Raw genomic sequence first — 13027 nt, 5'->3', positions numbered from 1 at the left:
GCTATGAGACTCGAAATTGAGCTCAGGTGCATCCTGTTTCCATTGATCATCCTTGAGATGTTTCTACAACTTGATTGGAGTCCACCTGTGGTAAATTCAATTGATTGGACATGATTTGGAAGGGCATACAGTACACCTGTCTATATAAGGTCCCACAGTTGACAGTGCATGTCATGAAGTCGAATAAATTGTCCGTTGAACTCCAAGACAGGATTGTGTCGAGGTACAGATCTGGAGAAGGGTACCAAAAGGGCCTTAGTCTGGGAGGTGAGCACTCTGACAGAGCTCTAGAGTTCCTTTGTGGAAATGGGAGAACCTTCCAGAAGGGCAACCATCTCTGCAGCACTCCACCAATCAGGCCTTTATGGTGGAGCAGCCAGACGGAAGCCACTCCTCAGTAAAAGGCACATGATAGCCCGCTTGGAGTTTCCAAAAGGCACCTAAAGACTCACAGACCATGAGAAACAAGATTCTCTGGTCTGATGAAACCAAAATGTTATTATTTTGCCTGAAATCCAAGCGTCACGTCTGGAGTAAACCTGGGACCATCCCTACAGTGAAGCATGGTGTGGTAGCATCATACTGTGGAGATGTTTTTCAGCGGCAGGGACTGGGAGAATAGTCAGGATCGAGGATCGAGGGAAAGATGAATGGAGCAAAGTACAGAGAGATCATTGAAGAAAACCTGCTCGAGAGTACTCACGACCTCATGTAACAGATGTGAAATGGCTAGCTAGTTAGCGGGTACGCGCTACTAGCGTTTCAATCAGTTACGTCACTTGCTCTGAAAACTAGAAGTAGTGTAGTCAACAGCATCAATGTAACAGTATAACTTTAGTACGTCCCCTCGCCCCGACCCGGGCGCGAACCAGGGACCCTCTGCACACATCAACAACGGTCGCCCACGAAGCATCGTTACCCATCGCTCCACAAAGGCCGCGACCCTTGCAGAGCAAGGGGCAACACTACTTCTAGGTTTCAGAGCAAGTGACGTAACTGATTGAAACGCTATTAGCGCGTTCCCGCTAACTAGCTAGCCATTTCACATCCGTTACACTCAGACTGTGATGAAGGTTCACCTTCCAACAGGACAACGACCATAAGCACACAGCCAAGACAACTCAGGAGTTGCTTCAGGACAAGTCTCTTAATGTCATTGAGTGGCCCAGCCAGAGCCTGGACTTGAACCGATCTAACATCTCTGGAGAGACCTGAAAATATCTGTGCAGCAACGCTCCCCATCCAACCTGACAGAGCTTGAGAGGATCTGCAAAGAAGAATGTGATAAACTCCCCAAATAAAGGTGTGCTAAGCTTGTAGCATCATACCCAAAGGTACTGAGTAAAGGCTCTGAATACTTCTAAGAAGTATTTGCTTTGTCATTATGGGGTATTATGTGAAGATTGATGAGGGGAGAATTTAAAAAAAAATACATTTTAGAAAAGGCTGTAACATAACAAAATGTGGAACAATTCAAGGGGTCTGAATACACTCCGAATGCACTGTACATGAGGGTGGCTGGGTGCTGGTTGGGGCATTTTGCATTTTTCAAGCACCTGAAACAGCCTTTTCCTGCAATCTAGACCCATAATCATTATGTTTAATTATATGTCAAAATGTGTCTATTTTTCTGCATGTCTAAACATACCTCTTGAGCTTTCTGTATCCTCCTGACTGGTGGTTCTTTTTAAAAAGAAACTAAATATGCTTCTCTGCATCTCTGCTAAAATCTGGGTAAAGATTGAAATGAATGTGAGTCTTATTCAGTACATTTAGTAGTTGCTTGCTTTTCTAAAGTGTACCAACCTTGTCAGAAATCATGCCAGCTAAGATAGTTAGACAAGCTAGCTACTCTAACTTGATTGATAGCCTGTATGCCATCAAAATTGCTTGGTGACTAGTAAGTAGTATTGCAAAGAAACAACAACAATAAATAAAAAATGAGTAAAGGCTCTGAATACTTCTAAGAAGTATTTGCTTTGTCATTATGGGGTATTATGTGAAGATTGATGAGGGGAGAATAAAAAAAAAAAAGACATTTTAGAAAAGGCTGTAACATAACAAAATGTGGAACAATTCAAGGGGTCTGAATACACTCCGAATGCATTGTACATGAGGGTGGCTGGGTGCTGGTTGGGGCATTTAGCATTTTTCAAGCACCTGAAACAGCCTTTTCCTGCAATCTAGACCCATAATCATTATGTTTAATTATATGTCAAATGACAAATCTGAGGACGCCCATGTGCTCCCTATGGTCTTGACTCCTCTGTGCGCAGTCAATGCTGTGCTCATAGAGCATGAGGACAGCATTGTTCTGGGGTAGGTTAAGTCGTTTTAACCAGCGGCTAAACAAATCTCATATCACTGAGAGTGGTGTGCAGTTCAGCACGTACGGTCAAATGGCTAAACTCCTTTTAATCCTCCTCTGCATAGGTGTGTTTTGAAGACGATCAGCCAGCCGTTTTACCTTCTTCTTGACTTTCTCCCCCAGTTGTCTTGCTCACGCGTCGTGTGCGCTCTCCATGGTGCTGAAAGGCATCCACGTAATCCGCTCAAACAAACAGCCTTGGCTACCCAGACGACATTTCACAAGTAATGCAAATCAATTTTAGGCACATTCAGCGCACAAACAATGCAACCATGATTGGACATATATCATTTGTGTAGTATATAATATAATTATCACGCAGTTTGCAACTCTGCATACAATCAGTGCATAACATCACCGTCGGTTTTGTTCGTCAAAAAGCAAGACAGGTACGCAGTGGATTTCACCGGCAACAAATCTTCTATGAAATTCTGCACTGTGCACCGCCCCCCTCTAACTCTCCAACTCTCTCTCTCTCTGTCTCTCACATACGCTCTCTCCTCCCTCGCCACTTTCTCCAGCCAAGAAGCCAGCTTTGCCTCCCCAGCTTTACTCTACAAGCATGTCCTCAGACGTGCAGCCGTGTGATGAAGCGGACCAACTAACTTCCAGAGAGCACCGGACGAAGGAAACCCGCTGCACGAGTAGCAGAAAAGCCTGAGAGCAGGTAATTAACTCAACAACATATGTCCCGCAAATCTTAAGGATGTTTGGTTAGAGAATGGAGAGAAATGCGCACGATAAAAATTCGCTCAGTCAGTGTACCGGCGCATAACATTCATGTGTAATGTAATCGTGCAATCTTTATAGTAGTCTGTACCTTTGGAAGTGTTTATATCTATTTACTTGGGATACATGTATAATGTATCAACATCAGTCGTGGCAGGATACTGACAGAACTTTGTGCGCAACAAGCAAGGTTCGACTTGACCTATGGTATATGAGGGTCTTTCTTGGGCATTCACTACATTATACTGAATCAACCGAGGCTATACAATAGACAATGTCGTATAGGAGTCATATTTCCTATTGGAGGATGTAATACACGTGTTTATCAGTGACATGGGAGTGGAGATGGTTTGCGCTTTAGATATAGTCATCTGCATATTGTGCCATGCCATGATGCGGAATGGAATTGTCACATTGCGCAATGAAATTCAGCTTAGCAAGTAAATAAATTATCATAGTGCTATGGATTGCTTTCTATTACCTGCTGTTGTCGTCAATATTGGAAAGATTCTCTTTTATTTTGGAAAAGTAAAAAGTATTTTATTCTCATATGATCCATATCTTCTTTTCAGTGGATTGTTTCTGCATCCAACATAAATGAAACGATATATACAACGGTGTTATACAATGTTACGATAATAATATTTAATTCGTTGTCTTAATAATTACAATGATCATACATGGAATATTATATTTTCCACCATTTGCATGTCTGTTGCCGATCCATCCATGGAACGATTCCTTTCTCTATAGGAATGGTATTGCGCATCCCCGTGCCAGGCACCTCTCCGGGAAGACAGCAAGCATTTCGTGAGAGTTGGCTAATTGTTTTTCAAAGCAAGTTCAACAGTATCGAATTTCCCGCTTGGGCTATGGGCTACCACAACTGTATTGCGTTAAGATGTTATTCTATTGTGCAACACAAAGAGGGTATACCATTTAAATTGCCATTGATTTGTGTTTTGTATATGTTAATGTGTTTATATATTTAAAATAAAAATATAAAATAATCGTAGTCATTTTGCAGTGAAGTATGAAGCATCCGGAAGTTGACGCATGATTTTGACTCGATGTCCTTGATTTGAAGACCTTCATACCTCGTGTGCAAATACGATTCTGTCCTTACAGAATGGCATTGCTGTGTCCCCTACCCCACAAAGGAAGACAGGGAATAGTTTGTCGATTTCGTCGTCAGCTACCATTAATTTATGCATCCCACCATCATAACGATAAATGGACAGCACGCTGCATGAACATACGTGCTGGAATATGTTAAAGAGATTATCCATTATTTCACCCAATGCGCAATGAGTTTACTCGTGGTTGTTTTGCAGTGGTGGTGAGAGAATGGTTACGATTTAGTGACAAACAACAGGGTTTGTTCGACTGTGATGAAGCTGCATGTCTCACTGAATGTGCGCGTAAAAGCGCGCTTGGCACTGCGTTAGCAACCCCGAAGGATGCGTTTGGAATATGGCTGGTGTATGTTGACACAGATTAGCAGATTGTATGATTGTATAACTGACAGCATTAACAGGATTGAAATCAGTGAGTGACTCCAGATTTCTCAACAGATCAGATAAGGGGGCTTGCCTCATTATCTAGGTTGCATGACGTGTTCCGAAATTGCGTCAAAGTGTTCCCGAAACTTGCGTCAAGTTTTGAAATGAGCCACTGCTTTTGTGTTTTGAGGTCGCTGGAAGCTGGTGCAATTCCTCACGATACCGTCACAGTCGTGTCAAGCTTTTTGAGGTTGGAAAATAAGAATGTGCTTTGCATCGATTACCATCTCCATGTGATGTATGGGTCCTTGTGATCTCCAATAAAAAAAACTCTGGTCACGCAGCGGGAGAATAAATGTGCCTGGCTATTCATAAATAGCCCCATAGACACACATAAGGATATACATTTATCAGATCAGGTTAAAGACAGACTGTCTCGACTGTCCCATCTGTAACCTGTGAAATATGATTGTTTTTGATCGAGTTGATAGGTAATGAGAAAAAAACATTCTTTATTTTATAGGTGAAGAATCTGTGCTCCATTACTTATTGGTCTCCCAAGTCTAAATGACGTTGGCCACTTAACAGATTGGATAGGGGGGGAACCCTTTGAAGACGGATGCAAATGTCATCTTGCTAATGTGTCTGGTGTGTTTGATTAATTAGTGCACTTGATGCATTTGAGGTCCAGGTGCAGGTTGAAAAACGTGGTCATCATTTATAACAAAAAGGCATGGACTCTGCACTCTCTCTTTTACTTGCGTAAGTGCGCTGGTAATTATTAGGAACAATGTTACCCTGAATTCATTGTTGAAATTAATTGGTTTTGTGAGATAAAGACTGGGCAGACAACACTAGACCAATTGAATAGTGAATAATTGTTGGTAGTGGTTTGGTTCTTGCAAAGTGTATTTGGTTCTGGTACAGCTTGGCTGATAGGGTGCATTCTGGTGCTCACAATTAAGAGCCTTTAACAGAATGGTTATTTGCATTGCCTTTGCGCAATATTCGCAAAATAACATGCACGAGTAACCTAAAGTCAGCAAAAAAAGAAACGTCCCTTTTTCAGGACCCTGTCTTTCAAAGATAATTCGTAAAAATCCAAATAACTTCACAGATCTTCATTGTAAAGGGTTTAAACACTGTTTTCCATGCTTGTTCAATGCCCCATAAACACTGAATGAACATGCACCTGTGGAATGGTCGTTAAGACACTAAACTTAGGACACTAAAGAGGCCTTTCTACTGACTCTGAAAAACACCAAAAGAAAGATGCCTAGGGTCCCTGCTCATCTGCGTGAATGTGCCTTAGGCATGCTGCAAGGAGGTATAAGGACTGCAGATGTGGCCGGGGCAATAAATTGCAATGTCCTCACTGTGAGACGCCTAAGGCAGCGCTACAGCGAGACAGGATGGACAGCTGATTGTCCACGCAGTGGCAGACCACGTTTAACAACACTTGCACAGGATCGTACATCTGAACATCACACCTGCAGGACAGGTACAGGATGGCAACAACAACTGCCCGAATTACACCAGGAACGCACAATCCCTCCATCAGTGCTCAAACTGTCCGCAATAGGCTGAGAGAGGCTGGACTGAGGGATGGTAGGCCTGTAGTAAGGCAGACATCACCGGCAACAACGTTGCCTATGGGCACAAACCCACCGTCGCTGGACCAGACAGGACTGGCAAAAAGTGCTCTTCACTGACAAGTCGCGGTTTTGTCTCACCAGGGGAAATGGTCGGATTCGCGTTTATCGTTGAAGGAATGAGCGTTACACCAAGGCCTGTACTCTGGAGCGGGATCGATTTGGAGGTGGAGGGTCCGTCATGGTCTGGGGCGATGTGTCACAGCATCATCGGACTGAGCTTGTTGTCATTCTAGGCAATCTCAATGCTGTGCATTACAGGGAAGACATCCTCCTCCCTCATGTGGTACCCTTCCTGCAGGCTCATCCTGACATGACTTTCCAGCATGACAATGCCACCAGCCATACTGCTCTTTCTGTGTGTGATTTCCTGCAAGACAGGAATGTCAGAGTTCTGCCATGCCAGCGAAGAGCCCGGATCTCAATCCCATTGAGCACGTCTGGGACCTGTTGGATCGGAGGGTGAGGGTGGAAGAGTGGGGTAAAATCTCACAGCAAGAACTGGCAAATCTGGTGCAGTCCATGAGGGGGAGATGCACTGCAGGACTTAATGCAGCTGGTTGCCACACCAGATACTTACTGTTACTTTTGATTTTGACCCCCCCTTTGTTCAGTGACACATTATTCCATTTCTGTTTGTCACATGTCTGTGGATGTTTATGTCAGTTTATGGCTCAGTTGTTGAATCTTGTTATGTTCATACAAATACTTACACGTAAAGTTTGTTGAAAATAAATGCAGTAGACAGTGAGAGGACGTTTTTTTTGTTGTTGCTGAGTTTAGTTCAATTTCCAGACGAAAATATGATTGTTTTTTGTACAGCACTGCCATGTACAGTACAGACACAGAATACATTATTTTTCAATATGATGTGCTTGCCATCAGCTATGGTGCAGATCAGACACACACCATAGCTTCAGATTATTTGTATCCTACATTATTGTGTGAGCGAGCTTTTGAGAGGGTGCGTATTTTCTACCTCGTATTTCCTGTCACAAACATCACATTTCTGAAAATATACAAAGGACCTCATATAATTGCTGAAAAGCTTACTCAACTGATTTTTCCCGATTCACTCCTCCACCTTAGGTGGGGTGAGCAGCAGTACAATTGTATAATCTTTTACAGTTTAAGATGTATTAGGCTGCATGGTCAACGGGTCACGCAGCACAGTCCTAGCAATTCGTGCTTAAAAATTGCACAATTCTTTAAGCTGTCAGTGAAATCCATACAATATGTTGTCGACTTATCCACAGGTAAATACTTTAGCTATTTTCTTAATGGTTATCATACTTTATGCAAGCTGTGCCGAGCGAGGTGGTTTTAGAAAGGACACCTTTTTTTTACCACTTATGGTAACATTTGCTGGTATTTGCATGTACTGCTTCAGTAAAGATTTACTGAGGTTACACATCGAGGACACAATCACTACATTACTGTCAATATATTCCCATCATTATACATGATCGATATCACATTAGAGACGCAACCACTAAAGAGTAAGCATCATTTCCCTGTGCCGTTGTGGTTTATGACCATGATTATCTCATACTGTACTGTAAAGGCATGTACTAACCCTTAGGGTAACACGCTGTATAGGGCTCATAACCTATATTCTATAGACTTGGAGAGCTGTATCAATGTGAATATGTTACGCTGCATATTGGCTGCTGTGGATGACATGCTGGCTTACTAACAATGTGAGTAAAGAGGAAGAATGGGATTTGAGTTTGTGTGTAGGGAGGTATTGATTTATTCATTTTTACCTATGAGGTAGTTTTTTTAATACGTGTTTATTTTTGTTTAACACTCATTCTCCAACGTATCTACACCAACCATGAGATAGATGTTGAGTTTGTTCAAAGTCATCCCACTAAAGGTGGGACATATTGACGGGCTATATTTGGCAGAGAGAGTCACCATTCAGTGAGATGCTATTTGTGTGTTTTCTCTATAGGGGCCTCCCAAGCTGACCCCATCCGGAGACTTCTTCCTGGGCTGAACACAATGGTGACTGTTTGACAGTGGAAGTGGAGGTTTACTGTACAGTAGCTCAGCTGGAGTTCCTCACCCCTTCATGACATGCAGTGAGCCGATGCCACCAGCAGGTATGGTGAACAATTGTAATTAAGATTAATGACCTATTGTGATTTTTAAGTTGTTGCTGCTCCAGAACCTATTAGGTAATTAGACTTTTCCTAGATAGATTTCATGTTTTGCATATTAACCATCAATAGAGTTATGGTCTGTTAGGAGAGAAGTGTCTGCTTGAAAGGGGCCACTTGAACAGCTCTTGAAGTCACACAGGTTCCCTGCCTCACTTGATAGAGCAGCTGTTTAGGAGCAGAGTAAACTAAGGTAGCAGATGTAAAATAAACACCTGAGCGGGGTCCACACATCCAGTTTTCAGGGGGAAAGGAAGCTAGGTTGAAAATACTGTATCCCTGAAAACAGGATGTTTCCCCGCTGAGGGTGGTTGTTTAATACAATTGCAAAGTTAACACATAATGCACTCCTAGCTTTGCCTATATGTTCCCACCATGTGCGCACCATGTATGGTCACTTTTAAATGAACCCAGGCTCTAATGGAACGTTCGAGAGGCTGGCACCAGGGGTGCATTTGATATAGCAGCGAGGAGCAAAGGTATATTTTTAAAAGTTTACATTTAGTCGGTTATGTGTCTGATTCAACGGACATAGGCCTTTAGAGCAGTAACCCACCGGTGGTGATCGAGCAGTGGTGTGGTGCACATCAGTGGAGCTGAGAGATGGCACCAGTTGAAAGGAATGCCTGATTATCACGCTTTCAACCACAGCAGGCTGACATATCTACCCTGAGCTGCTGGTCTTAAATCACACTTTTTAATTGTATTATTATGCAATTAAAATGTTATTTTTGCTTTGTATGGATAATCTGAGGCAGCAGCGATGGAGGCTTGTTAATGAGGAGGATGTAATTAAGCTAAAATGGGAGAATGGAATAAGAGCATGTGCAAACCTTCCACTCTAACGTTCCACACAATGGAGCGGTAAGGAAGTCCTCTCTAGACGGGTTCTTGAGCAGCTACATTGACCATGCTAGTCACCACCACTCAGAACACAGAGATGTGTTGAGATACAGCATGCCCATCTCCGGTCCAAATAAGTACTTACATTGCATGCTTTCCTGATGTTCCTGATGTTCTATATTCTGTAACAATAGGGTTCTCGCAAGCCTAATATTCAGCTCAAGGAACACCGGAAAAAACGGACAATCAAACCTGTCACGGCAAATACAATCCAGCTGAATTGTGCTGTCATAACAGCAGTCATTACACCTGGTGCAGGTGATGGGTTATTTATCTGACGTTGAAGGAGTCAGAACTTATATAGGGTGTACCAGAGGAACTCCACAGCACTGAGTGATGCTCCTCCAGATCTTTGTCTAGCACTGTGAAGTATGGATCAAATAAAATAGTGTCATTGCATTTCCTACAAAGACTATAGGAGGTTGTTGAACTAAGCGGTATGTCGTGTGTTTTTTTCTTCTTCTGTGCATAAAAAATGTTGAAGAGATGTAGTGCCCCTGTAATTGGTTGTTAAACCCAAGCTTGCTGTTTAGTATTTCAGGGCTCTCTAGTCAATATGGTGGTGAATTACACTCCCTCAGATGAACCCAGTGATGATTGTAGTGTAAAAGCTTGATAGAATACATCAGAAGCCATTACTCTTCAAAATTGGTTCTAGGTGATCTGTTTAGTGCCCCACAGGGGGAGACCTGAATACATTAAATCATGAAGGTTGGCATTTATTGGGATGACTTATGTACTGGAGGAAGCTCTGCAGGGTAGTCACTAGCTGGCACTGCCACAAAGTCATACAATCGGATTTTAAACGTAACCCTAACCGTAACCTTACCCTTACCGAAACTATAACCTGTACAATCAAGTTTATTTTATATAGCCCTTCGTACATCAGCTAATATCTCGAAGTGCTGTACAGAAACCCAGCCTAAAACCCCAAACAGCAAGCAATGCAGGTGTACAAGCACGGTGGCTAGGAAAAACTCCCTAGAAAGGCCAAAACCTAGGAAGAAACCTAGAGAGGAACCAGGCTATGAGGGGTGGCCAGTCCTCTTCTGGCTGTGCCGGGTGGAGATTATAACAGAACATGGCCAAGATGTTCAAAATGTTCATAAATGACAAGCATGGTCAAATAATAATCAGGAATAAATGTCAGTTGGCTTTTCATAGCCGATAATTAAGAGTTGAAAACAGCAGGTCTGGGACAGGTAGGGGTTCCATAACCGCAGGAAGTGTACTACACTGCTAACCTTATGCCTAACCTTAACCTTAAATTCAGATCTTAAAGCACATTTTTATTTTCATGGTTTCTTAACAATATGTAGCCAATTTTGACTTTGCCGCTGGCCCGTCTAGTGGAAATCGCTCAGCTCCGCCTCCAGGACAAGATTAATCCCAATAAGCGTCAACATGCTTTAATCATGGCCGGAGAAACTGTAAGATCTGTTGATATCATTGTAATGAATCATCCACGCTGTATCTCTCTCTCTAAGTCCCTTTCCTGGTCTCCTCCCTCTGAAATAGGCAGGCTTCTAAAAGGTTGCAGTGTCTTTGTGGTGCACCGTGACTCTGTTCCATTCTAATCAAGAGGGTTCACTGCATTACCCTTGGGCTAGCAGCTAGCCTATCAGCTATTGTTGGGACACAGCTTAGAGATGGAAGAAAGAGCTTCCCCACTGCTGTCTGTAAACAGTGCCGAATCCTTTGCTGTACCATAACAGAGACCCAAGACTGCTTAGTAATAGTAGTACTACTAAGTAGTAGTACCATCGATATCACAATATATTTTTCTGCCTGTTTTCGGTTCTCAGACACAGCTGAGGATGCCTCAGGTGTTCATAAGTCCTGCCACTCATCCAGTAATAATTCCCGCTCCCATTCCCGGTGCTTAATTGCACTAAGCCTCGGCACCGGATAAATCCGGCCCTGTGCTTCTAGCTCCATTATTATTGGCTCCATAAACATTCAGCACTCCCCGCTCCCGTTGGACCCATGGCGGAGCAGTGACATTGTAATTTTCCAGATAGATCTAATTCCTCCATGATGTGGGATTGGAAGATTGGAAGACAGAAGACATGGAGAGACGAAGAGATGGTTTTTCCCTCCCTGCCTTCTGACCTCTCACACACAGGTTGGCTATTGGAGTTACATTTGATGTCGAGGGTCACAGAGAATGAGTCCAAAAGGGGAAAGTACTGTATTAAGGGGTGATTATTTTTCCCAATCCCCCCCTAGACTCAGTAGGTAGACAATGATACAGCCAGCCTGGCTCATCTGGCTGTTATTGTTATCAACTCTGCCCAGACAGAATATACTGCTCTATAGGGACGTTTTCCATTACAGTGCTACTGCTGTTGCTGCTGCTGACCCTGTGGATGTTTGTGAGGGAGCCTTGTGTCAATTTCTACTCTTTCGGGTCACGAACACTAACGAGCAATTAGACAGGAAGAGGGAAGATGATACGAGGCTGAAAAATGTCTCCCTAAAGTCCTGGTGAGTTTGAGCTCTTTCAGGCAGAGTCTGACAGGACTGGGCCTTTAATCATTCACAGCCACTAACAGGACCAGTGAGACTGTCTGAATGAGTTTGTGTCATGTCAGAAAGAAGGATAGCATCTCAAACATTTGACATACTCACTCCAGGAAGCACGTAAAGATACACACACACTTACACTCATGGTCACACAACACACTGACACTGACACACACACACACACACACACACACACACACACACACACACACACACACACACACACACACACACACACACACACACACACACACACACACACACATACACACACACACACACACACACACACACACACACACACACACACAAACTCCTATGCCCGTCCTTTTCTCTTCATTCACCATTCCCTGGATCACCGTCATCATCTGGTGCTTTCTAGAACCTAAAAGTGTTCTTCAGCTGTCCCCATAGGAGAACCCTTTGAAGAAACCTTGTTGGTTCCAGGTAGAACCCGTTTGGGTTCCATGTAAAACCTTTTCCATAGAGGGCTCTACATGAAACCCAAAAGAGTTCCAGCTGCAACCAAAAAGGGTTCTCCTATGGGGACTGCTGAAGAATCCTTTTGGAACCTTTTTTTCTAAGAGTGTACCTTACAATGATGACCGCTTTATCCTGGATACTGGGCTCCCCACAAAGGTTAACACTTCTACCAAGGTGATAGGTTACTCATGTGTATTTCTTTAATTAATTCAGCATTTCCCCTGTCCTAGTGGATCCGTTGTTTTCCCATCCTCAGCCATTCACTTTCAAGAACTAAGTGTTTTCAGCCCCTATTTAAAGGACTAACATGGTTTTAAAGGTCATTCTCACACTTTAAATTCAATTGTACCCCTAAAAGGCCTAAACATCTTAATTACAAATCCTATTATTGTAAACTTTATTTAATTCTCTGTTCAGTAGATACTGCCAAAACATACCATTGAAAGGAAGTGGCATGAAATTACAGCATCAATCCATTTTTCCATTTAGTCCTGTTGCGAGCCTCTTGCAACATACTGTAAATACTATAATTTTTTTTAGGGAATGTTCAGAACTGCAGAATTTGTCAAAGAAGCAAAATTGCACATGCAATTTTACAAAGCAATTGTGCTTCTCCTATCCCAGTGTCAGAGGAGAAAAAAGGCAATCTGTGAAACTAAACTTCAATTAGAGTAGTGGAGAGACTACTGCTTCACACAA

General features: G+C 42.9%; 1 protein-coding gene across 4 annotated transcripts in view; it reads left to right on the top strand.

Moving 5' to 3' along the window:
- The first annotated feature begins 2517 nt into the window (after nucleotides 1-2517).
- Nucleotides 2518-13027, top strand: part of LOC129838683 (muscarinic acetylcholine receptor M2-like) — a 90583-nt gene continuing 80073 nt past the window's right edge. The window contains exons 1-3 of one of the 4 annotated variants that reach the window (XM_055905812.1): nucleotides 2518-2757; nucleotides 2890-3035; nucleotides 8209-8359. In XM_055905812.1, the coding sequence (XP_055761787.1) occupies nucleotides 8329-8359 (31 nt within the window). In that variant the 5' untranslated portion in view covers nucleotides 2518-2757; nucleotides 2890-3035; nucleotides 8209-8328. Of the gene's footprint in view, nucleotides 2758-2816; nucleotides 3036-8208; nucleotides 8360-13027 lie in introns of those variants that run through there. The other 3 variants (XM_055905811.1, XM_055905813.1, XM_055905814.1) reach the window with 3 other exon arrangements.

This window comes from Salvelinus fontinalis, chromosome 39 (assembly GCF_029448725.1).
Source record: "Salvelinus fontinalis isolate EN_2023a chromosome 39, ASM2944872v1, whole genome shotgun sequence".
Lineage (NCBI taxonomy): Eukaryota > Metazoa > Chordata > Actinopteri > Salmoniformes > Salmonidae > Salvelinus > Salvelinus fontinalis.
The sequence above is the reverse complement of the archived record's forward strand: the minus strand, read 5'-3'. Positions and strand labels throughout refer to the sequence as shown.